Below are 27,400 nucleotides of genomic sequence, written 5' to 3'. Positions count from 1 at the left end.
AATGATGTCAAAGGTTTTATGAAATGCAACAGCTTTAGAATCTTTGACGCATTAGGAGATACAAGAAAACCCAGTAAACTTTTGGATAATACTGTTTCAAATATTCTTCATATATAAAAACTCTGGTCATGACACCAATGAAGGGCAAGGTAGAGCAAGCGAAAGCCAATCATTTACTATCACCCTTTGCTCCTATTGCCTCATCTTGCAGCAAGTAAAGACTCTAAACTTCTAAAAGAAAATATATATTTCAAGTTTACATATTTAGAAAATGGTAAAGGTAATGTCTAATTCACTGTCCATCTTAGCAGTACTGTTACCCATTTTTGAGACTGCAGGAAGTGAACATCAAATTGTCTGGTTTTGCTGGAGGTGAGCTTTACTTTGAGTTTCAAGTTCCTTTGAAATAAATTTCAGATGAGTTGAAAAAGCCCATGCTATAAAATGGGAGAGTGTTCAATTGGACTCCTTCCTGGTTGGCTTGGCCTCATCCTCAACTGTGGCTGTTGCAACGCTTGAAGACTTGCAAGTATTCCCTGTTCTCGCAGGATCTTGAGGGAGTCAGTTGACATATCCCCCTCCTCAGAAGAGGGCTCTCTGCCTCTGCAAGTCACACAGGACTCTCCAGAACAGATTCTTTTAGTTCTGCTGCTTGATTTCCTGCAAGCCTGCTGGCACGGACATAGTGAGTCCATGAACGAAAACAGTAACAGGAAAGCTCTCAGCCCAAATGAGACTTGAATTTCTTGCTAACACAATTAACTGTGTTAGCTACAGAGTCAACAAAAGGGACTAGTGGTACGGCAGTGCCAGGGTTCTCTTGCCTCCACTGGTGAAAACACACTAGTAGGTACCCAGCAGAGAATTCAGCAGACAGTGTGTTGTTACCAACTAGATCACGAAAATGTAGGATAGAATAGGCCAGCCACGACCAATTTGTGATGTGGAAACCATAAAAACTCTTTTCCAGAATAACAGTATATTTGAGATAGAATAAGTGGCTCAATCGATGAGTAAGGTACGTATAGCCGAGCTGGGTCTGAAGGAGAAAAATGGGCTTTGTGGCAGCTAAACGGGAGCCTGATCTGTTTCCCCACCTCTGGTTCTCCTGCACAACAGCACAATGTTGGCTCTGCCATTACAGTCCGTAGCTTTCAATAGCCCAAGGTCCAGTCACATCACTTTCCATTCAGTCTGTGGCTTCCAAGGCACATTCCCTCCGTGGGAGTTCATCATCATGCAGTTTAACCTGATCAGCTTTATAAATCGGTTTTGACAATTAAACTCACCTCCTATGTTGTTCTTGTAAGTATTATACAACTCTTTTACTCTTCTGTAACGGAAAGCCAGCTTCCTCATCCAGTCAACCCCTCCTCTTACACCTGTTGGCAGACAAAGGTTTGCACTACTTGCAGCTGCATGGAAGCCATCAGTTGCAAAACTGTAGGTACTGCAAACACCCAAAATACAGTAAAAATAAATACAATGTATTCCTGTAAATGCTCAATTATTTAATCTTTGAAGAAAAAAAAAAAGTAATAAATGCTCTATCTTACCTTAGGTCTTGTCCATTATCATCAGAGGAAACATCATCTATATGAACTTGATCACACTCCTGTTGAAAAAAAATAAATCAAATGATAAATGACCTTATAAGAGAGTATGCTGCCCATATGCTTAGTACAGATGTTGGGAGAAATGATTGGTGCAGACTACTAAGTGCACCAGAAGATGGCAGCGTATGTACACTTACAGCTTCCTATTGCCACCAATTTCTTTAAAATAATACAATCTTCAACTCCTTCTACACTGTATAAATTACTAGTCAAAATAGTCCTTTAGAAAAGTGCATGTAATTTTAGTGTGATTTTAAATTGTGATTGAAAAAACCCAGCAATTACAAGTCTCATTTATGGTTTCTCCAGCATACCAGTATTCCAAAATCACCTAAACCTTATTTCCCCACTTCCTCAAAGCTAATGATGATGAACCTCCACAGGCATGTAATTTCTGTTAAGTCTCCAGGAGTTTGGATGCTTATCAGATTCTTTTCTGGATTTATCCAAATGCCTTTGGCTGGAAAATCACAGATAATCAAGCAGTCCTGGAGAATTTCATTATTTCCTGGTTTAGGAAGGGATGGAAGTAACTCCAGGCAACTGAGGTACACTGGAAAACTGAACTCCTCTCCAAGCTGGTTTTATAATTTGATAGATATCAAATATTCTTTTCCACACAGTGGTTACAGCAGAAATATAGGAAAATGTGAGGGGAAACACAATTAAATAAATAACTCAAGCCATCATGCAACAGTAAATATGAACAGGCATTGTATTACTGTTTTCTGTAGTTGCTAGAATTAACTACTTAATCCAAAGACACAGCCGAAATTCAGTGTCCGGAGATTTTAATTTCCTGTATATAAGTAATTTTTTAATATTTAAAATAGCTGTTGCTAATATAATCCTAATATAATTTGCAAAAAAGTACTCCCCAACTAATGTTTTCAGATAGTTTAATCTCATCACTAAGACAAAATGAAGCTGAACTTTCAAAATGCACAGTTCTGTGCCTCAAATAGTCGTCTGAGTCACCTACTTCAAATAAAGTTGCTGACAAGCAGCACTTAATTCAGACTCTCTGTGACATGCAGGAGTAGACAGTTCTAAGTTTCCAGTCTCAGTCCTGTACCCGTGCTAAGTTGTCCAGATAAAGGATAAATCTGAACAGGGGAGTGATTTCCAAATGTGTATGCCACAAGTTCCTAGAGTGTGAATTTGGGGAATTACCATTTCTTCTTTCTGTTTTGTTTGCTTTCCACTGAAGGAAAACTTAACAGACTTTTACCCACATGAAGTAAGTTGCTAAAAAAAAATAGCAATTATGGCATAAAATAGATGCATATAATTTCATTTTCAAATACGTAATTTCATTGTATCACACAAGCTATCATAATTTAAAATTTTGCATCAAGACTAAAAGAATGAGTGGCCAAACTCTGCTCATCTGGCTTAATCCATTAAGATAGACATGAAAGACCTGCATTCAAGTAACAGAAATGAAGCATTCTTCTGCCCACTGGAGAATGATAATTTTTTGACTATGTCTGAGGAGATTATCTTGAGCTGTAGAATATTTTAAAGAAGCTGCTTGTGTATGTAAATAGTAGATGAAAATAAAAAGAAAAGGGGAAGTGGCAGCTGAAATAAAAGATTAATTACTTTATCCTTATTTATTATTCACACACCAGAAAAAAAATGCAACTATACTCCACCCAATGTAGGGCAGGACCTCAAAAATCAGACAAAAAGCCCCACTGGGACAAATTCTAACTCTATATTTTGCAATATCTGAGCAATATCTGGCTTCCTAATCACCTTCACAGATTTCCCTGGGACTGGTCAAAGCATAAGATAATATAAAAGTTTAAAACTCAGTCCTGTGGATTTGAAGGTGTACTAATTAAATGGAGGGCACACAGAAGCCCTGATGGTTAAGAAGGAGTGTCTGCTGCTGTTTGGGTTTGTTAAGCTTTTCAGCTACTTTGTTCCAGCCTTGAAAGTTCCAGATAACTGTTCTGCTGATAATTTCATTATTAAGTTAAATATGAGTGGGTGGCAAGGCCTCAGCTGTTTACTTTTATTCTTTTATCTCATAGTTTGTTCATTGACTCCAGGAACAGGAGATGAGGGGAACATGCCATTTTCTGATTACTTGCCCCTTGTACCTGCAAGAAGGTTGTTAAGTTTCCAGCCACATAAAAGGATCGAACCCAACAGCATTTTCCAGCTTCCTCCTTTCCCCCCTTCCTCTTCTTCTCTCGGATCTACGGCTCACCTCCTCACCATACTGGCAATACACATTTGCTGACCAAAACCAAATTGATGGGCCTACCACTTCTTGCTTTGTTTTAGTTTGTTTTCTCCTTTACTTATCTACTTCAACCAAAATGTCTATGTTTCACAAATTCACTTATGTGATGTGAAAAAAGCTTTCTGGAAAAAAAGGAAAAGCGGGCGGTTTGAGCAGAGTCAAGATAGTTCTCTACTTTTCCCAAAAGAATCAGGAAACTGGTGGCACAACACTAGACCTGAGTTTGCTTGTAAAAGAGACCAAACAGTTGCTGGGAGGAAGGAAAGAAAGCGAGCTCTCTGTCACTTTAAATGTTATGGTAAAATACTTTTCACATCAGCTACAGTACTGGCTACTCTCAAGTCACAGTGGCTCACTGTCAGCCCAAGAAACTAAGAAAGAGAAAATGTATTTCCTATTACTGAGAGTCCAGGAAAGGAATCTAAGTACAATAATTGGCTTTTGCTTGAAGCAATACTAATTTAAATTATATCTGAGTGCAGTCAATTCTCTGCAGCAATTTTTAGAGCCTGAAAATTTGAGAGTACAGAATCAACAAACCATCCATAAAAATTATCCTCCTGGAATAGACAGTAATTTCATTATCCAGTGAAAACACTGACTCACCACACTGAACACAAAAATGTTATTACTGAGGGGATGGATATTCAGCACTATGCTTTCTCAGGCTATATAGAACACAGCTTTTTACGTATATGCTTCAGTCTCTGTTAAAACTAGTTTGACCTGACTCCCAAATTCTGACACTTACCTAAATCCTATTTTTTTATTTTTCATTTTCACTTATAATGACAAAAAAAAAAAAAAGTTTGACAAAATCTTATTTAACATATGTCGGGATTATAATAAAAATGGAAATGTAATTTAGTTACTTTGAAATAAATACTCTTTTTTCTCCATCATCCAGGGAGTGGAGGGAGATAATGGAATTGGAAGATTCATGTCCAAGTTCCTGCCTGCATTTGTAGAAATTGGATTTTTGTGTGCATAGTATATCCTACCAGCATTTCGATAAGCTGTCTTAAAATTAATACTGAGACAGGGAGAAAACCTTCAATTTATTCCTTACCTGGTTGAGAACAGAAGGCATTAGTCTGGTTATTATTACAGAACTGAGTCCCATCTCTGATCATCGTTTAGGCACATGAACTTTCCAGAGCACCAGACTGCTATTTTCATGGCAAAACACCAACTGCCCTCCCAAGCGATACTTCTCAAGCTAACTAAAATTTATACACTGAGAATGAAATAGCTGGAGAACAGCCTAGCCTGAAATAAAAGTGCAGCTTGGCTGATTAGAACATGGGTCACTGGGTCAGCGGGGAATGTCTCAGCAGATCGGAATTTCTGCATCAGCAGTCATTGTAGTGAGACAGATTTGCATAGAGGAAGGAAAACTTTATTTTTATATATGATAGCTTTCAATAACTTGGTTATTATTACTAGACTCTGGTATGTGGTGTTTGCAACCAAGGAAGACAGGGGAAAAAGAGAGCTTGGCGGACATAGTGACTGCAGTCAATATTACAGGAATATAGGTTCATTAGTACATTACAGTTGTCATGTCCAGAGCCACAAGGTTTATTGTGGGATGAAGATGAAAGCAAGACAGAAGGTATGGGATCTGATGGCTCAGCAATAAAAAAGTGAGATGATGAAAGGATAATCTGTCTCCTGAATAAAGGCTTATCCCACTTCCTCCAGTAAGAACCAAAGGTCTTGTGTTTTGATGGCCATGACCATCAGCAGCTCAGCACTCACCTCCCCTCTCCTGGGGGAGGATGGAGGGAGGAAGACAGAGAAAGAGAGAGGGAGAGAGGTGAAAGAGAGACTCCAGGTCAGAATTGGTGAATTCTCAGAATTCATCACACAGTCATCATGCAGATGCACTGTAATATTCAGTAATGGCCATGTGCTCTGCAAACATATTTAAACAGACAGATTTATTCATCTGCATATTAAAGGATGCCTCTATGTACTTTGGCACAGGATGCCATGCAATTATATCTTATTTGCTAAGAAGACAGAAAATTGTTGGTCTTCTTGCATATGCCAGAATGTGTGCATACAGCTAATTTCAGAACAAGAAGTTTGGAATTTTGGTAATCTTATAAGAGAGTTGGTTTTGAAACAAAGATGCATTCTGGGCTAGAAAATACTTAACTGCATATAGAAATTGGTTTAATCAAATGAAATTGATTGAGTTATGAGATTCTCCAAGACAGATATTTTTTGATTTATCTAAAAATGAAAACTGTTTGGATGCTGTTGAAGCTCTGGAATAAGCTGGAGTATGAATTTTTGGACAGGGTATTAAAACCACCCTCTGAAGAATATACAAAATGTGAAGATCCACCTATGAGAGCTGAAACTGAGATCTACAAAGAAAATAAATAATGAGAGATAATAAAATAAATAATGAGAAAGGAATGAAGCTTCAATGGCTATAAGCAAGAATAAAGAGGTACGTGAAGAGGACAAAGCTCCATTTAGCTGAATTCTCCCACTTGAACTCAGCACAAAGTTGAAGAACACTCGGCATATGCTACCAAACGGCTTAAAGTTCATTGGGTGCCATGTGCAATCTGAACACGCAGGGGCAAAGGTCTGCTAAAAAGAAATTTAAGCAATGCTTTGAAAAATTGGAATCTATCCCCAGTATGGGGCACCAGAAGGAGTACATTCACTGAATGCACTTGCATTGTCAAGTGATGACTCACTAGGACTTCAATAAAACACCGACTGGTGAAGGCATGTCCAGGGCTTTACTTTCTTACGTTTCTGCTGTGGAAGGAGGAAGTGCAGCTCAGGTATACAGTAAAGTAGACTCCAGCTTCTTGACTTAAAAAGAGCTGAGAATAAATGAGATTTGCAAGGGAAGACAAAGATAACTGCAGCCTTGTACCTTCTGCTTTTCTTACTGCTTACAGTTCATGAAGAAACAAAAGAAGTGCACACTAGAAAAATCAATGTCCCAGTGAACGGAAAAATCTCATTTATCCTAATTTTTTCTATTCAGTCACCAGAGATCTTCCTCTGGCATTTTAAACAAAACCTCAGTCTTCCAACTGCCATTAGTGGCAAAACATCTGTGCATGGAGGGAACTCTGGGATCCACTCCGAGTAAGAAAACGACTGATTTAGACCAGGGGAAGATCTGAAAAGGCCATAGTTTAATCTGCGAACTGTTTTTCACTACTGTCTCTTGACACACATGGTCGTAAGACTGTCACTTCCCATGTTAACAGATCCAGACTCCCGGAGTGAAAGGAAAAGTCTGTGAAGCCCAGCTGATGAGCCTGCTTCCCAGACCACTGTCCCCACGGCAGTCCATCTGTGTGCTTCTGACAGGTCAGTGGTCCACAGCGGTCACTCCCTAGGAAGAGGCCTCTCCTTTTTCTGCCCAGATGCCAAATTGCACGCCCTGGACACATCGTGACAAAACATATGGTCACCTGGTTACCTTGGGAAGTGACATCACTGATGAGTACATCTATCATAGTCCCAGCTCTCTGACGCTGCAATCTTTGAGGTAAATGAAGACTATTCTACCTTTGAGGAAGAAAGGGAGGCCTGTGGCCAAAAGGCTACTCAGCTAGCCTGTGAAGTGAAGAACACAGTCTCTTGTGGTCAAATGATGGCACCTGCTGAAAGCAAATGTAGAGAACTTCAAGAGAAAGAATGGGAGGCATGTATGTCCCCTCCTGGAAATGACTGCAGACAGCTCTAAATTCATGGAAAGGGAAAAGATGGCCATACGACAAAGAGAGGAAAGGGTAGTTTGCAGATTCCCCCTCTCATCCAGTTTCATGGAAGGACTTCGGTGCCACGGGAAGTCACTGCCACCTGGCTAACCTCTCTCTGATTACAGTATGACAAACCCAAAGTCCAGATAGGCAGAAAACATCACACACAACAGACACTAATGCACAGCAAAACCACTATGTTAAAAACGCAGGTGTAACAGTGTTTATGTTCCTTTGATTCTTACCTCTAAATCATTAAAAAATAAATGTGTGTCAGCAAGATTAAAAATCATTTCTTCCATTCGCAGTCCAAGGGTCACTGCCATTGGTGGATCCTTAAAAAACAGAAAGCAAGGTTAGCTACTTAAATACCTTTGAATTAGATCAGAATTACTTTAAAAACTGCTGTACACAAAGTGTTTTGAAAAATTAACTCTGCAAGAAATTTCTCTAAAATCCATTCAGTATTAAGCTATTTTAATATAGCACCACAAGAAGAGACTGCGGAACCTATGTGAGCACATTTGGGGAGCTGGGGATGTTGAAACATCAAGTTTTTTGAAGTCAAGGCATTTGTAACCTGGCAAACTGACAGGGGAAAACCTGGTGGCCCATATGTAAACCTGCATGAAGAAGGCTGTAAACAGGGAAGGAACTTCTCACAAAACATATATGTAAGAAAACCAGTATTTATTATAATAAGAATACACAACATTTTTCATCCCTGAGGCTTTTATAAAAATATATAAGTATTGTGCCTGTCAGTTTGTGGGCAGAAAAGAGCTGAGTCATGGAGCAGTAACTAATTTTTCTGACCCAACGCACCGAGTCAGCAGCAGAGGTAGGAATGAAATTACTCCATGTGACACCCAGTCCACTGCACAATTCCTCTGATCTCTTGGCTTTTCTTCCCAACTTTTGGGTGCACAGAAGTACTCACCAAAGTCATGCTGCAGTGGACTAGGAAAAGTAGTCAACTCTACCAAATGATTACTTTGTAAGCAATTACCCGACACTATGATAGGAAGGTGTGATTTAAGAGGCCTTTTCAATTTCTACTGTCTCTGCTTTATAAAAATACAAAAAGTAGTCTGAACCTAGGCCTACTTCCCCAAATTGAGTTTCACTGTGGATAAATCATCACTGCCTTGCCCATGCTTAGGCCTATCTCACTTACTTCCCACACTTTCTGCTGCTCCTGTATGTATCCTCAAACTCTGTGCTTGGTCCTTCTCCATCTCAATATTTACCCTTCTTCCATGCAGGCACTCACTGATGAATTTCCAGGCTCTCCTTTACAATTTTATTGCAGGTGTTCATTCAACAAACTGCCTACAACTGTTCTTCTATGTGTTCTTCAGCATGCCTACAATCTATGGCACCATTCTTTAGGTGGTCCACAGGAATGGGAGAACATATGTAAGTTTGTTTGTTTGCTACAGATCATCCATTCATTTCTGATGAAACACAGGAATCCTGTCCCTGGCTGAGATTCATTCAAAATGTAGCCTCTGTTCGTAGGTCATCTTCCACACTATCAAATCACTCTACCTCAGCAAGATACCACAAATCTACTGATCTGCAGTAACAGTTTGTCTGATCGCATTTAGTGTACAGTAAATGTGAGATAATTAATTTAACTTTGCTAGGCTTGCTAGCAAAGAAATTAAACACATTTGCATTACCTTACATTTGTTTTGGAATAAGAATGCACATGGACAGTTCCTGATGCTTAGCTGACACCTGGTAACTTGTTTTATCATTTCCTTAATCATCTGCCTGAGCTTGTGGGGTTCAGTTAACATTTTATGCTTAATGTACTGCAATGGACTTCTAAAACAGCTGTGATCCTTTTCTCATTAAAATGAGAAAACAATCTATTTTTCATCATTTAAACTGTGATTGACGCTAGCAACTTTTCAGAAATCCTTTCTTGAATACCTTGAGATTAAACGTCTAAAAGTTTACCAGCATCTGGCAACAAAATCATACAAAACCTCAAATGATCATTTGTTAGTAGTAGGATCAAAGACTTCCCAATCAGGATCAGACATCAGCTACTCCAGGGCTTTGCAACGACAGAATAAAAGATGTCTTCTGCCCTCAAGCACTTAAAAACTAATGGTAAAATCTGAAACATAGACATATTTTGACCCTTGCTTATGAGAAAGTCAGACTTGAAGGGAATAATAGCATACAAGAAATTGTAATGATCCAAAGTTAGACCCAGTTCTCTGGCAGTGAGAGGAAATATGTTTATGTTGACCCTTGAACTGGTCTAGACCACTTTTCAGAAGTTAAAACCAAATGCAGTGCTTAGTAACATAACTTCAGCCCCTACTCCTTCTGCAGTCATGTTCACTGGATCTGAAAGTCACGTCGCTGAAGACAGCAGCAAGTGCAAAGGTCATTTTTCCAAGGGGATGATTAAGGAACACACGTTAACAGATTTGCAAAAACTTGTGTAAGATACTTAGAATACAAATCATTAAAATACTCTGGACTCATGAGATTCCTCATCAAGCCATAATGCCTTTATCAAGATGTCATCACATATAAACATGTGTTTCTCTCTCCTTTCTCTAGCATTTTTTTCTGTCCACAGTAAATTATAACTTTTTCTTCCTAGATACAATATAAAAAAGGGTATTTGCAATATGCTTCTCTACCTCAATCCTATGAACACTAAGGCATGTGCATAACTTTATGCACAGGTGGTAACTCATTATTATTTATGTGAGTTAAGTTATTCACTGGAGTGCTTCCAAGACTGGAATCTCAGACTTTTGATTCTCAGCCTCTTTCTTCCTCTTCCTGGGTAGAAGCAGACTTAAATGCGGAAATTTGCTATAACATATTCCATTATAATCCAATTTATTTTTACAGAAAATACCAACTATGTGTCACAATTTCCTGCCTTGCCTACTATAGTTGAAAGACATAAATGTGACAAAGCTTTTATGATTTTATTATTAGTAGTATTTTTGTAACCAGCTATGCCTCACTTTATTACTGTTAAAATGAGATTTCCTATGTTCCTGTTTTGACAAAGGAATGTGTAGGATATTGCTAGGTACTACATGTAAAATAAAATAAAGCAAAGAGAATTCATTTCAGCTTAGCATGAAATCAGTCTTAGATCCCCTCATAACAACTTCTGCTAAGAAGAATCACTGGAATTGAATTCTCAAGACATGAACAATTCTTCCTTTAATAAATTGGCAAAAACTTGCACTGCAACTGTTTAACAAGGATTAAACATCATGTTCCAGCTCTCGCCATGTTAAGTTCATTCCTTAACATACAAAAATAGATAGAGAAAGTGGATTTGCCAGGGTCTTGTGGTTTTATAATGTTTGCACAACGCGGAGGAACATCCCAATCATTGTTTTACTGTCTTTCAACTTGAAGCAGAAGTTGCAGACTGACTCAAGTGGCACAAAGAACAGTGTTGAAAAGAAAGCAAGAAACATGTGCAGCTGATACAGATTTGAGCACAGCAAACTGAGAAACTGAATAAAAAGCAGTCTGGACTTCTGCCAAAATGGTATTTTCTGCTACTCTGCACAAGCATACACAAAAGAGGAAACAATAATAACAAGAAAAAATCTGGAAGTTTTCCCCAGATAATTTGCAGAATAAAGAAGCACAACGCTTTGGCCCTGATTTTAGCCAGATATCGTCAGCGTGCAAACAGTCAAGACCAGCTACAGCACTTCTGTATACCACGATACAAATGACTTTAGTTACGTTAGTATGAAGGCACTAAACTAGAGCCAGACTGTCTGTCTGTGGACTTCTGTACTAGACTGGTCCATCCACTGGAATGCCTCTTGGGAGACCAGGTAAAAATGTCATGGGAGGACCAATATTTAAATGTTTTGACCAAGAGGAGAGTGACTGGAATAAAGTCCCAAAAGCTCAGTGTCCATCAGTGGAAGAAAACTATTTAATATTGTCTTGGAAGATCAGGTTTTAGCACAAGATGTTCAAAATAATTTCATTTCATGCAGAAATAATATAAACACACTAAACTTTCTTTGTAAAATCTGGAAATAAACAGATAAATAGACTGTCAGCTAGATTCATTGAGACAGGAATTCGTATATACAAAGCCTTAAAAATAAGCAAGAAAACAAGCAAAATATATTAATAATATTGTAAGAATAGATTTTCAATGGATGGCTGTCCAGAACAGACTTACAACAAAATCAGCCTCTGGAAAAATGGAAATCCTTAAGTTAAGTACCAATAGTTTTCGCTTATAGACACTTCCCTACATTATGTAGGAACCTCAGATTTAATTTCAGTCCTCAGTCTCTCATAGGGGACAATTGTTCCCAAGAGAGCTTCATGGGTGGCAATGGAAGAAGAGAATACATCTTTGTCTGGTGGCTGATGAAGGAAAACTCATGTACTCCATAGGGAGTTTCTGTTCTACGCTCTCTAGAAGGTATTAGGACACTGGACTCAGCAGTCTCAGACAATGAGGGAGTGAATGGAGAGGACAACTGGAGGTCATGATAGATACACTATTAATACAGGCGGACAAAAGCAATTTGTGAGTGAATTTGGGAATGTCATCATGGGTGTTAATGGTGACAAAAGTTTCTCTGTTTAATGGCTGTACGAACAGACAGTGAGCAATAAAAAACTTCTGAGCCCTTCCCACAGAAGTGTATGAGGTTAATGTGGCCTCCCCGACAACTTTCTGTCATTGGCAATGCCGTAAAAAATATCTAAATGTGATCATCACATGTGGATTTGTTTTGATTTTTGCACTTGGAAATCACATTCTCCCCTTCTATGGTCACAAGAGACCTTCATTCTTTTTTAACCAGTTGCACCTTGAGTCACAGCATTTATGGGGGCATCCTTGCCCTCTGGATTGACCTGGGAGAAATGAATGAAATATAAATGCTCAGAGGTAGATAAAACGCCAGCTTAATCAGTCTTAAATCAGCAAGAATAACTGGAATGCTATGGAACAAAGAATACACACTGTTCACAGGGAATAAGAATGTACCTCATAAACTTTTAACAGATGATGACATCTCCTAACACATGTCCTGTCACATCAACAAATCCTCACTTAAGAGCTCAGCATTGTAGAAAACTGTATCTGCCAACTGGTGCTCAGCTGCAAAAACCATCATCAGCCACACAAGTCATAACATAACAGCTCAAATGCCAATGCTCATAATTTGCTACTGCAGTAACTAATTAAAAATAGAAATGTATTAGTTTTATGAAGTACACAGCAGATGAGCAAACGAGCTGAACAACAAGAGGTACTGGGAGGCAGCATGGTTTCCCTGAAACCTAACAGGTGTAGAGTAGTTTTTATTCTCTTTTTATGTTAGCTCTGACCAGCCCAATAAAATAACCACTACACCAAAAGTCAGACAGAAACACCCACAGGTAGAAAACAGCAAGCCACAGAATATTCATCTGGTAAGTTTTATATTTTAAATATCAAAGGGATGCATTGACCAACCTCTGGTCAAATCTCTCGCATTTCGGTGGAGTTTCAAGCTATACTCTACTGGTGCCCAGATAAGAGGCAGAAATTTGCCCTGTGTTTTAAATGAGATGCTTACAGCTGCATCCAACAAGTTAAATCTTTCAGCAAATCACTAGTTTTGTTTTTAACATGGTTATTCTAACAGCCCTATATAATTCTGAAATCAAATAATTATCACACCATACAAAGTGCTGGACAAGTATACACCAAGGAGAGTGTTCATTCTCAGCTTCAGAAATCCTCAGGCATAATTCAGAAATCTGTTGTTCTCTTGACAAATATATGATCTGAAACTTGCCCACTGGATCCAGGCCTTCCCACGTGATCTCTGTCAACAAATGCCCCCATTGCCTATCACAAAATCACAGAATGGTCAGGGTTGGAAGGGACCTCTGGAGATCATCTAGTCCAACCCCCTTGCCAGGCCAGCGTCACCTACAGCAGGTGATGTTCGTTTGCTTTTCCTTTTTCTCTTCTACTCCAACCACTTATTAAACTGTAGAAATCTTTGGAAAGAGAAACTTTTGTCTCCTGGTAGCACTGCACCTGTCAAGTGTTCCTGTACTCATACGCTGGTCCCTCTGTCTGGCCATGAGAGCATGACGGCCACCTCCGCATGCTGCACCTCCCCTCACTGCAGTCCCTGCACAGCCTGAATTGCCGCAGAGCAGACGGATTAAAAGACTAATTTCTGAATGTTTTGTTTTCACCTGGTTACTGCAAGAAATAAGGTAAAGAGCTAGTGGAAAAGAGGAACAAAAGTTGACATGTCAAGGTGTAGACGGGAAAGAATTGAAGATGAATATCTCTATTCATACTAGCTCTAAACCCAGCATCCCACCTCCAGGAAGTATGAAGTGAGCACACTTGGTATAAGAAGATTCCTTCCCTTACAGCAATGTTCACATTAAAGACTCACTAATCTCATTTAGAATATTTAAATATGGGGGAAGGGGAAAACTATGTTTATCTTGTGAAATTTTTTTTGGTTGTTTGTTTTTTGGGAGTAACCTGATTATGCTATACAAAATGGGCTCCCAAAATACATATGGAAGGACATGGCATGCACAGCTGAGCACCTGTGTGACAATACACACCTTTATTTTTTAAAATCAGATAGCAAATCACCCCAATTTTTTAAATAGTTTAGTATCACCATTATTTTACATGACCCTGCTTTTTTTTCATTGTGAAATTACAATTTTATACCACCTTTCCAGGATAAACAACTCTCTCTACACATTTGAAAGACCTATGTGCTCACAAGACTTTGTCTGAGAACCTCACAATTCACGGACTATTTATTCTAATAGCAACTCAATTCTCACAACAATCCAGACTTCTGTCTGGATTAAGACCTTGTTTACAGATGAAAATCATATGCAGAAAAGATAAGGGCCACATCTGCTAAAGAGGTCACGCACCAGAGACTGACTGAGGTCCAGCTGTGCTATCTTTCCCTTCTCCCAAGGCTAACCTCTTAGGCACTTAGGCTCAGACACATCCCGTCTTAAATTTAGGCAACACTTCCATGGCATGCAAAAGTTAAAGCCTACTCATGATAAGCTCTCCCTGTATTCCCTTTCCTACTGCTCTAGCCTCCTTGCAGTCAACAATATATGGGTTTGAGTTTTGTTGGCAATTACTCATTACCTTTCCAATGAGTTCTCTATAAATATGGCAAAAGTAGTCACTGCAGGAAGGAAAAAGTCTACTACAGTCTCTGGAAAGGAACACATTTCCCTACTTGTATGGATGCCACCTATCAGTACAAAAGAAAAAGGATTTTACTTAAGGATTCCTTTTGCTTTATGGTTGTTCACGACATTTGTTTACTGATGCTGACCTCAGCAGTATAACTACATTCATTTCACTTGCCTTTGAGATACTCTTGGTTTATACGAGCCAACTTTATCTGCTGTCAGTACTAATGGCAGTTAATATGCCATTACTTTTTCTAAGGACTCTGTATGGAGAGTCAACTATAGCAGCAGATGAGCTCTTTAAGAAAACTGGTACTGGGATTTTTTCAAATATCCTTACTTATAACAAAGTGAGAAACCAAGAGGAATTACATTTCTGTTGCTGCCTCTAAGACAGTTTTCAAAGTCATTCATAGATGTCTTTGAGCTACAAAATGTGCTCTGATTTGTAAAACTTTGTATGAAATTTGACTTAGACTTTACTTATATATTATGTGAGATGGCATATGAGATGTAAACATCCCAAGGGAACAATCAAAAAAGGATGAAAGGAATGACTACATCATTGCAGCAATTCAGCAAGTTCTGTGGCAGTCTGTGGGCTACACTGAAAAAGTGATATAGATGTTCATGTTCAGCTAGGTTTCTCTCGTCTTTTGATAACTATAAGTCAGAAATGATTCTGACAAAGTCATTGTTATTACAGTGTCTGAAAAAAAGCAGAAGAGGAGTTTTTGGCAGAATACTGAAATGTGCACTGATTTGGCACTGTGAAGCTGCAAAACAAGCAAGACTGTTTTTTACAAGACATTAATAACTACCCTTATCTTAGCATTCCAAAAATTCAGATTTTTGTCTGGGCCTGTGAGTTTTCATATTAGCTTTCTCTTTTTAATAACCACAAACAGCTGTCTCAAAACATGGAGGGCTGGCCCATCAGTGGTTACAATCCGCAGGTCAGGCTTTGGACATTTCCAACGCACTGGCTGAGGAGGTGCGTGTGGAAAGCATTTCTCTAATGTGCCGTTTCTCACATCCTTTTCTTGAGCATCTCATCACGGCTGGAATAAAGAGGTAGGCAACTTATGCTAAACAAATCCTTTGTCTGACACAGTATGGACATAGTTATGTTCTTCAAATACCTTTACATTAATTACGTCCAAATGGCACAACACTAGAAAACCTACATCCACTTATTTACATACCAACATTTTCCCTGTCCATTTTCTTCCTTTCCATACATTTGCCCTAATTTTTTGATTTATCCAGGCCTTTAGCTCTACGCCTCCCAGCAGTCCACTCCTGCTTCTACACACTGGTCTTCCCAGCAGTCCCTTCTCCCCTTGCTCAAGCACCCCGGGCTCCCACTGCCACCCTGGTGGGGCTCGCTGCTGAGCAGCCAGGGGAGCTCCTGCTCCTGCTCCTGCAGGCTGCCACTGCCTCTCTCTGCCTCCCTCGCTCTTCCTCCTGCTCTCCTGCTCACTGCTCCGTGACCTGAACTCCTTTTGGATCTTGTCGGAGGGGAGAGGATGCGTACAACTGTCTGCTTGGGAGAGGGATTCACTCCCCGGCATTACTCACCCCAGAGCCAGCCAAGGGAACCAAAGATTCAACGGAAAAGCTGGGGAGTCAAAGAATAACATCTGCAGCTGGCGCTGAAGCAGGTCTGTCTCTTACTTGCTCATTCTGATTCATCAGTTTTCCTGTAAATTCACCCATTGCTCCAGTTTATTTCTTATTTCTTCCTCTGTGCATCCAAATAGTTATTTCCGTTTGCCCATTCTCTCTATTGTCTCCCTGCAACGTCTCTTCTCAGCAACTCATCCTTGTTCCTCTATAAATTCTTCCCTCATTTGCAGCATCTGCTTCAGCACTGCCTCATATATTGTGCTTAGGGTCTGTGCCTCATTTCTCTCCTTGACTTTTTCACATTAACCCTCTGAAAATGGGGTTTAATGTACACTTCCCCTCTACCTTGACCCAAGCCATGATGAACACAGAGGGTGAAAAACACATACGTGTGCAGGCCAGATAGCTCTGATACAGTGAATCGACGCAGAATTCATGGTTCACATACCTTGCCATACTTCTGTGCGTAGGATCCTGTGAGTAGCGAATGAAAAACTATGATCGTTTCATCCAAATCCCAAACAAATACACGCTGAAAAAAGAAGTGGGGACAGTATTGTTAAACAAATAACATCAAAGTCCCACCACCATCCCACCCAGCAGGCTAAAAGTCAACTCAGTCCTAAAGTTCAACTAATCACTTAATCAAGCACGTTTTCTCTGAAAAACAACAACAGTGTATCATGCATGGTAAAAAATCAGGAGAGTAACTTTTGAACTCTTCAAATATTTCTTATTTGTCCCCTAAAAAGCTTTTCAAAACAGCTACATAACAGATTTCAGAATCATCATGGAGGTCAAACATAATTGATAACTTAAGGATAAACAGCACTGTCAGATACTTCTCTGCAGGTCTTACTGATGCAAGGCTCTTCTTTGTTTCTCCTGCACAGCTAAAATTAAATCTTGGGTAAAACTGCTATATGCCACATACAATGTCATGAAGAATCTAAATAATGTTGTAGGATAAAATGGATAATTCTAACTTGAAAAAAAAAAAGAAAGAAACTCCTTATATTGATAAGGCATTTGAGTTCATTTTCATTGGTAAACGATAAGAGAAACAGGAAAAAAAATACAAAAAATTAAGAGTATTTTTACTGGAAAAATTAAATCCTTCGAAAAGCAAAAAAAATGTATGACAGTTTCTGTATAAAAGCAATGGCCTTTACATTGAGCGCCCAGTACTGCAGCCCCCTGTGCCACCACCCCAGGAGCAACTGTGTGTGGCCGGCCAAGTCCCAGCAACAGTCTTGTCTTCTGCTAAACCCAGAGCTGGTCAGTGATGGCAGCGCAGTGGGGCTGGCGGGGGCTGCTCGCTCCTGGTGCCCGTCCAGTGGCAGCCGGGGACACACCACACCACCGGGCAGCACGTTCCCCTGATGCCAGAGCTGGAGTGTTTCACACACACACAGGCACCCCGCTTCCTTCTCCTCCTCCTCCTTGTCACTGTAAGGCAGCACACTGCTAACACAGGAGTACTAAGACTATAATTACTCCGTTGCTAAGAAGTCACCTGTGTTTTAAATCATCACCCCATATATTAGGCAGATATATTTCTTCACTAAGCCACTGATCTTGCACATACTTAAGTACAGCCATAACTTCATTGATGTAAGCTGCCTCACTGAAATCCACTGACGTTACTTATAAGCACAAGGACAAACCTGTGCATAAATATTAGAAAGGCTACGGCCAGATGATCCTGCATATTTATACTGCATTCATAAATACATGTAATTAAGCTGAGCAATATATTTGAGATTTCCTATTCTGCCTAACTTTGTCATACAGAAGAGTAATGTCTCATTGTATGTGTATGTTAAAATAGCAACTAATATCTGTTATATCCAGCTAGTGAGACCGAGTCCATGATGTTTTCTAAAACGCTTTAAGCTATTTCCACAGCTGTAGTTTTCGGAATTTACTTTTCATCAGAAGAAACCTCCACATTATCATTCATCAATTACTGCAGGCATACCTCCAAGTCACTGTCCGGAGGGGGTGATGGATTATTCTTCCGCCCTCTACCCCGAGACTTTGACCCAGAACTCCTACATGTTCTCTCATCAAGATCTTTGATTGGTGTGGAAGGGCTCTGCACTGTGTCAAACTCCCCTGTAAAGTCAACCATTCATGGCAAAATTAGTGCTGGATTTTTAAATAAAAAAACTTTTTTTTTCTCATAGCTAGACACGTCTGTACGAAAACTCAGCCACAAGATACACCTAAAAAAGTTGCATAAAATGAGTGATAACATGGTTTGTCTTATGTAGATGGAATCTGCAGATGCCACATACCCTTTTGACTTTACCAAGGAAACATTATAAACCATAACAAAATAAGAGAAAGATTAAAATTACATGTATGCATGTGCATATATACAAATACACATAAGCACATGCAAAATATTGATATATCCAAGGAAGATGTATTTTAAAAGTCATACTAATGACTTCTCAAACCATGAAGTGCCTTTTGGTTAAAGTAGTTCATTTCCCATGTTTGGAGTTCAGCTAGACTTATTTCCAAGTCCTGCATTACTTTTACCAGAACACTCTTTGGCACTCATCCCCGCACCAGAAGAGCCAGTCAGCTTCCTTCTTCATCTCCTCCTCCCAGGTCACCTGCTCTTTAGTAGAGTTCACTTTTTTTTTTTTAACCTTACCTCTGCCCATAAATTTCCAGAGGAAAGTAATAATATTAAGTGCAATTTTCCAGTTACTACCAGAAAGAGAGTGAAGTCATACTTGTTGTATTCTGACCATCTTTCTCTAAGTATCAGCTATTTTCTGCTGCCAGAGAGAATATGTGCTGGAAGGACCTTTGATCTGGCATGGCATAGCTGCTTTTAACACTCAGGCCTATCCCTGACTTATCCATTTAATCTACTTTGCCTCTGCTGGTAACAAAAGGCTTTAGAGGTGACCAGTAGCTACATAAGGACGACAGAGTGAAGAAGGTATCTCCAGGAAGGGTGGCAGAGAACTTCCCTTTACGAAGTACTTTTGTGCCACAGCTCAGTAAACTTAGAAAATATCCTGTTCTTCATAACACAGTACCTTCAGTGTCCCTTTAAAACTGCTAGCAATAAATGCAGTTTGGCCAGGGTCCCGAGTGCTAAATGACATAAATCCTCCTCCATCACCTATCCGATTAATGATTCAATTTTTCTCCATTGAAGAACGAAAGGGTACAGCTTAGATCTGACATTTACTACAGAGTTTGATTCAAGAGAGTCCTTGTGTGGCAAGTAACTGTGTGTTTCTGGGCCCCTTTGGTAATATTTGTTAAAAGCGCTCATGATGGCACATCTGCAGAATAAATTAACACTTGGTACAAACATTTTGCAAGAATAATCTATGATGCATCTGATTTGGGGCTGGAATCTGAACATTACTCATTTTTACAAAGGAGCATCACTAAGGTCACCAAAGTCCGCCAGGTAACAGGGAAACTGGCCAGCAGATCAAGGAGAGTGATTTTTCTGCTCTGTTATGAACTTGCAAGACCACATCTGGAAAAATGTCTAGTTTTGGGTCCCCAAATACAAGAGAGATATTGACAAACTGGAATTAGCCCAGGTGAGGGTTACTAAGACAGTTAAGGGGCTGAGCACACAGGAGGAAAGGCCGAGTGACTCTTCACAGCAGTATACAGAGAAAGGACAAGAAGCAACAGACAGAAATCACAGCAAGGGATATTCCTGTTAGATAAAAGATAAAAATCCTATACTGTGAGAGTCGTCAGGTGCTGGAACAAGTCCCCAGAGTGGCTGTGCATTCTCCACCCTTGCAGGTACTCAAAACTCAACTGGACACAGCCCTTAGCAGCATGATCTAAGTTGGCTCATCCATGATAGGGTGGATGAAAAGACCCGCAGAGGTCCCTTCCAGTGCGAATGATTGAATGTTTTTGTGATCTGCCCTGAGTCATTCACCTCATTCTCCTGCCACAGCAAAGAAGAAAACAATTCTAGTCTAGCAGGATCTAAGAAGAAAATAGAGACTGCAGTCTCAATTAAGAGTCTGTGCACAATGTAACACAATAGTTAAATTCTTAATCTCTTCCATCATTTATTTATACCTTACAGTGAATGACAAACAGAAGATTATTAAAATAAATACACTAGGATGATATATTTATATATCTTGGCTGGAAAAATACTGTTGTATTTTTTGGAAGAATAAGATTTAAGCCCATAATGTCACATTCCTGAATGGGAGCTCTCGACATTGTGAGGAAAGAATTCAAGACTCAAAGCAAGGTGAGAAGAAGAAGAAAGTTAGTTCTCAAGCCTATTGGTTAGGACATTTACCTGGAGAAGGACATATCTAGGTTCCACTGCCTTCTCCGGGGCACACAGGTTTATTTGACTGAATGATTGATATATATATGAAGTATAAAGACATATTTTCATAATGCAGAATCCACATCCCTGTACCCCCGAATGGAAGGTGATGAATCCTCCATGAAACAGGAGGAAATCAAATGTCTCTCACTTCCTGGGAAAGTACTCAAATTATTCTGCTGTTGCCTGGAAGAAGATACTACTACTTTTTCTCAAACTAGGTGATGACCTCTTCAATGTCACAAAACCAATGTGCTTCTCTCCATGTGCAGAACAGAGCCAAATTTTCAGGCAGCAGCTAAGAAGAGATTTTCAGAACTGCAATTTGAGAATTTATTCCAGATACCATTTTGGATAGGTCTGTCCTGATTTGGATAAGGATAATATGCATTCTATAGTAGTTTCTCTTTCAGCTGAAACTCTTATTTGCCAAGAAATGACGGGAAAATGGAGCAGCAATAATAATATGTAATGAATAATGTTCCTATGCTGTTTTTACTTTGTCCCTTCAGAACGGAGAGACAGCTCTTGTTGACTAATCATTTCTATTCCCAGCACGGTGTTGATGTCAGTGAGGGCACTGCAGGCAGCAGAGCGATCAATAAGGTCATATTATCTTAGTTCTTTCCTCGTAAGAAGAACAGCAAAATATAATTTGGTAAATGTACAAATGTACAAAAAGATGCTTTATAGCCAGAATCCTCATGCAGCAAAAATCTACACTGGCTTCAAAAGAAGTTCTGAGTGTGCGAGAGTTCTGTATGAAAATATAATTTCCTTGATTTTTCTGACAGAGTAGAAAAATATCCCCAAACAAACCCCCAAAACTGAAAAGGCAAAAATTCAATAAGTGAAGATGAATGTTTATGTTCTTACCACAAAAGTCTTCATATTTATAATATTTCAACACTTTACAACAAAATCAAGACTCATTTCTATAGTAATGTATTAAAACATCTGTTCTCAATGACTGTGTTTATTCTAATCCAGAAAAAAAAAAAAAAGATAAAAAAAGCCCTGTTCAAAATCTCCTCTGAAAGTATCCAACAACTGAAGTAAATAACTTCAATTTTCATTTAGCATTAGCCATTACCAGTTGCTCCAGGCTTCTGCTTGGGTCAATGCTGTACATGATAGTATAATTATCTGTTAATCAGTACTGTAACTAATCACTGTACCTTGTAACTTCTGGGTATTTAAAGCCAACTTTATTTCATTACGTTAATCTCTAAATCAGAATGAGCAGCTGTCTCTTACTTGAACGCAAGGTATGCATCTATTTTAGAACTGCAGAAGTCAGTAGTGCATGTTTTTTTGAACAACTGTAGGCTTAATTGCTTGATTTGCTTTTTACCAACAGCAGGCTGTTGGTAAGAAGCAAAGGAGCAACTGCATTTTCTTATCCTCCATTTGCTTTAGAAATTAGGTCAATGCTGATAAAAGGAAAACTTACTAAAAATTCAGCCATGTAACATAAAAGAATGTGAGAAATTCTAGTACCAGAGTACTGTAAACCTTACCCTCATGAGAAGTTCCTATTGCAGCTCATATTAGACAGAAATTTTTATTGCAATGTTTTAAATTTTTTAGCTTTTCCAATATTCAACACATGTCTAATAAATATACTTCATAGCCTCTTCCCACCGGAACTATGAGCAGCATCAGAGATCCAATAAAGCAAGAAGAAAATGTTAAAACCAGAACATGGAATGACCACTTCATAACAGATGTTCATACACATATTCATACACTGGTTCCTGTCCATCCCGTGGAGACCTTGCAGCAGGTCCAGTTAGAGGACAGGGAGTTACAGCACCACCATTACAAATGGAGGTGGTCTTTCATATACAGAACATTGTTTCCCACCTCAAGTTTGATGTGAAAATCCCCTTCTCCCTGTTAATCATAGAATCATAGAACGGTTTAGGTTGGAAGGGACCTTGAAGATCATCGAGTTCCAACCCCCCTGCCATAGGCAGGGACACCTCCCACTAGACCAGGTTGCTCAAAGCCCCATCCAACCTGGTCTTAAACATCTCCAGGGATGGGGCTTCCACAACTTCCCTGGGCAACTTGTTCCAGTGCCTTACCACCCTCAAAGTGAAAAATTTCTTCCTAATATCTAATCTAACTATACTTTCCTTCAGTTTGAAGCCATTCCCCCTTGTCCTATCAACCATTGTGCCACTTAAGTGGGAGAAAAGAGGTATGGGCAGTCTGCACACAGACCTAATGCCATCTTCTGGAGAAGCTGCAAAGGGTAACTTTACTCTGGCTACCAAATTCGGAGAGACCAAGCTCTGCTGCTTCCTAGTAACTGAATTGGAGCTAATATCCTACGAGTGATTCACCTCACTTAGCTCTGGACATATGAAAGTGAGATGCCTAAACATGGAGCTTATACCCAGGCTCCCTACAGAACTTTATCCACCCTAGATTAAATGTACTCATGTACTCATTGAATATACTCAAATGTACTCATCCTCTGAGGCAGAATCCCTTAAGGATTCTCCTGACTTACCCCAATATGAGATGAAGTGCCCCTGGAGATACCTATTTATCTCAGAGATACTCAGTGGTAATGAGTGCATTTGAAAAATCGTAATGCAGAGCAGGCACAACACAAACACATAAGAGAAGTCCATGGGATGGGTAAGGAGCTGAGCCTCACACCAACGTGGAATGGACAAACTTCTGAGCCCCTTCATACTCTCCTTATGGATTGACTTTTGGTGCATATTCTTAGTGGAAAGAGCAGCCAGAAGATGGCTTCAACATTGCAAACCTCTTTATTTCCTGGCTTGTAATGTGTTATTGCTTGTTATGAGTAGCAGAAAGAGTAAAGTCTTTTTCACTTTTCATCTCATTTTCTTTACTTGGTCAGTAAATAAAGCTGTAACTGATATTAACTCCTGATCTGATGAGACTTTGGTATGAAAACAAGAAATCCTGTATGTGTGGAGAGTACTAGAAGCTTTGATTAGTTATTTGAATTAATAGCTAGCAGAGAAGGCAGAAGAGTGAAGTGCCTTGCTCTGTTGAATCTTAAGTTTTAGTTGGAGAAAGCCTTAAGGACCGAGCAATAAAGCCTGTTAGACAGCAAGCGAACACGGTGAGTGCTGAAGCTCTGTAGTATGATCTACTGTATCTGAGGTGATGTCCAAGACACTGCACCTCACTGATGCAAAGTTATTTTTACAGTGACACAGAAGGCATGTCATGTATTCTCAAAGTGGGTGTTGCACTCTCAGCAGAGGGTCGCATGATCAGTGCAACGCTTCACAGAAATAAGGAGTACGTGGGCAGATTTGTAAGTTCAGATGCACAACCTACTTAACAGGAAAACAAGTTCATATGCTTAAACAATCCACAAATAAGAAAAATCCGTACTGTTTCTTAGATGTGAAGCCTTCGATATTTTTTCAACCTGTTCAATCTATGTAAAATTCCTTTTCTTTGGCAATGCTATTCTATACTAAGGAAGTTTGTAATACATGATAAATTTATACAGCATTTCTAGGAAACACAGATGCACAAGGGAGAGACAATATGGGAAACACTGTCAGATTTTCTCAAATAAGAATATGGAGGAATAACAAAGGAAGAAACAAAAGCACACAGGACATGCACAACTATCAAAACATCCCTTGTAAGAACTCTTCACGCTCTTTTAAAAATACATCCCGTATGAATTGTGTCTTACGGATATCCTGCAACTGTTGAAATTTCACGTGATTTCAAGTTACCTTTTAGCTTTGACTTCCTAAATTTGCATTCTGAGATTAGTGAATAACTTCTTACACTTTCATCAAAAAACAAGGGAATGTGTATCTCCCCATATCCGTTCCATACCATGCCACACTCACACACTCACACACACACGCACCCACTTACTTTGAAAATCAGCCTGAGGAAAACAGTTGGCAAAGAAAAATACAATCTCGTGCAATTAAAATTCAAACTTTTAAAGTAAATTCAAGCAGCTTATATGAAGTATGAGGCCTTGCTTACACTTTTCTACAAGGTATTGCCCATCCTTTGTACAAAGTCATTATTATAATACATTAGTTTGTCTACTATACTTTTCGGTGAGATGTTGCAGTTGTTCAGAATTAGGAAGATTTACGCAATGAGTTGATTTTGTGATTACAGCACATTTCCCCCCTATTCAGAGCCTAATCCAAACCCCAGTTTGTTAGTCTTTTTATAACTGCTCACAGCCTGTGGGTAAGGCAGTTGCTACCCAGGCTCCGTGAGTGAAGCCAGTGTCCCTGGAAGAGGTCGCTCTAAGAGCGCGGAGCCAGGCAGATGGCACTTGATAACCTCTCCCATAGATGCTATGCACAGCCTTAGTAGACTTCTTAGGTTACGAATATATGACACGATACTGAGCTAGATCTTTAAGAACTTTGCATATAATAGAAACCATACAGGAAAGTGAGCGTGAAAAAGCAGGCTCTGTTCACCCCGTGAGGATACCATACTCGTCTGACTGTGGCTGTGAACTCCTAAACTAGCCCACCGAGATATTGATTTCTGCACTATACTATGCATAATTTCAAATACATAATTTTAACTTTACTTTAGTCCCATTTATATTAAATGGGGGAAAATAAATTGGTGAGATGTTCAGGAACTTAGAAATCTAGCATGAAAAAAACAAAAGAGAAAGAAATCCATATTAACAATTGGGTTTGCAGGACACAGAATGAAGCAGGTAAATGACTGTGAACTGGGTTATATGGACAATGAGAAAAAATGAAGTGCTGCTATTACCCTAGGAATACAGCTGCGTAACAAAATATCGTGCTGTAGTGAATGTGCACAAGGGGGCAGAGTTGGGCAGGCAAATTGAGTCTCCTCACGTCTCCTGAGAACTTTCTCTTTGCAACTTCAACTACTTAAATGCTATTTTTTTAAAGAGACTTGGGCTAATAATGGATTGCTCTATCCTTAGTTACCAAAACTAATGAATTGGCAAGCACGGCTCATCTACATTTGAATAAAGCCTACATACTCTTGCTAGCGTGATTGGGGCACAATTAAATGAACAACAGTATCTTGTTTTAAATTGTTTACAGCAATACTTCAGAACATGTAGGTGGATACAGGAATGTTCCACAGTCAGTAACAGGAGAGCTCATTGAATTTTTATTTCAAAATTTACTAAAGGTTTGTTTCCATACAGTTGTTTCCGGTACTAACAGATCCCTACCAGCCTGTTGTAACTTTTTTCGGGCCTTCTCCTTCCACAGACAACCATCTCAAGTCTCAACTCAAAGAGCTTTATTTAACTAACAAACAAACTAGACAGGTTTCCTAAACAAACAAACAAACAAACAGCTTATTTTGGCTGGTTTGCATGATAAAGTTTTCTGAGAGGCATGAGCTTAAAATGTCAATATTCAAAGAAAGTGGATATGGAAATTTTGTCTTTATACAAGTACAGAATAAAATACGAAAATTGTTTTCACCTGAATGTAGATCTGTACCTGGTTGACTAGTCAGGCCAGGTAGAGAGTCCTGCAACTGGTAGGTTGACGATGATGAAGTGCCATCAGCCGTGTTGTTTGAGGTCATATATGCACCATATGTGGATGCTGAGTAATACTGTGCATATTGGTTTTGGCCAAAAGCTGTGTATGAGGGATAATCCTAAAACAGCAAATGCAGTAGAGTACTTAATTAAGTAGAGTAACGAGTGATTTTTCCATTAAGTATTTCTAAGTGTGCAATCATATGACTTCTGCAAGAGTTTAGGGGGTTTAGTTTAGATTTTTTTTTAATTTAAGGACATTTAACATTTTTTAATTTAAAGATATTTTCTAAAAGACTACAGTTGCTGAAGTATTTAAGTGCCAAAAGATGCAACTAGGCTTCCACTGGGATTTTGATTGCTTTCCATAGAAAATAGCATTGAACCACAGTGAGTTTAATTCAACATAACAGATCTAAACTAAAATAACATGCTATCATTGGAGTGATATAAATCCTTTTGCAACTGACAAACAAAAATGTTAATATTCATACCTGTTGTGAACTACTGAAATTTGTAGAATTTGAAACAGAATTGTTTGCATAAATAGTGGACGATGGTGTAAAACTAGAACCTAAAATTAAAAAATACAGTTAACTGTGAGAAAACACTTGTGAATCAAAATAAAATTCTAAATAGAATATTCCATGTTAAGATATAGATGAATCAGAAGAACAAACAACTTTTATTTTCTGGTTAAACAATAAAAAATTGGAATGAAACTTTAAAAGAAATGAAATGCTACTTTAACGCATACAGGCATACATTCCTCTTCACACCATGCAAGGAAGGTATTGGCAGTAAGTCATTACACTGATCGAGAAAGCATTTTTCAATTTATTGCAGTGTCTCACCTCTCCTCAAATATTGTTTTTCTCTTTTGCCTTCATTTCTAAGTTCTAACACTTCACTGCATGTTCACTTACACAGCAAAAAGAGTATTTTAACGATCCAGGTGCTTTTAATCGATCTGTAATGAGGCATGTCCTTGTTTTCAATGTCAGATGATTTCATATTGTAATTTGTAATATTTAAAAG

At 39.0% G+C, this 27,400-nt stretch overlaps 1 protein-coding gene across 4 annotated transcripts in view; it reads right to left on the bottom strand.

Annotated features, from left to right (window-relative positions):
- Window positions 1–27,400, bottom strand: part of EYA4 (EYA transcriptional coactivator and phosphatase 4) — a 50,249-nt gene that overhangs the window by 6,822 nt on the left and 16,027 nt on the right. For 3 of the 4 annotated variants that reach the window (XM_009880174.1, XM_009880175.1, XM_009880176.1), the window contains 7 exons: window positions 26,857–26,936; window positions 26,301–26,481; window positions 18,457–18,593; window positions 16,924–17,007; window positions 7,865–7,954; window positions 1,557–1,615; window positions 1,290–1,450 (listed from right to left, as the gene is read on the bottom strand). In XM_009880174.1, coding sequence (XP_009878476.1) covers window positions 1,290–1,450; window positions 1,557–1,615; window positions 7,865–7,954; window positions 16,924–17,007; window positions 18,457–18,593; window positions 26,301–26,481; window positions 26,857–26,936 — 792 coding nt within the window. The remainder of the gene's footprint in view (window positions 1–1,289; window positions 1,451–1,556; window positions 1,616–7,864; window positions 7,955–16,923; window positions 17,008–18,456; window positions 18,594–26,300; window positions 26,482–26,856; window positions 26,937–27,400) is intronic. The other variant, XM_009880177.1, reaches the window with a different exon arrangement.

Source organism: Charadrius vociferus, unplaced genomic scaffold, assembly GCF_000708025.1.
Source record: "Charadrius vociferus isolate BGI_N301 unplaced genomic scaffold, ASM70802v2 scaffold82, whole genome shotgun sequence".
Taxonomy (NCBI): Eukaryota; Metazoa; Chordata; class Aves; order Charadriiformes; family Charadriidae; genus Charadrius; species Charadrius vociferus.
This window is presented reverse-complemented; position numbering and strand designations above follow the sequence as displayed.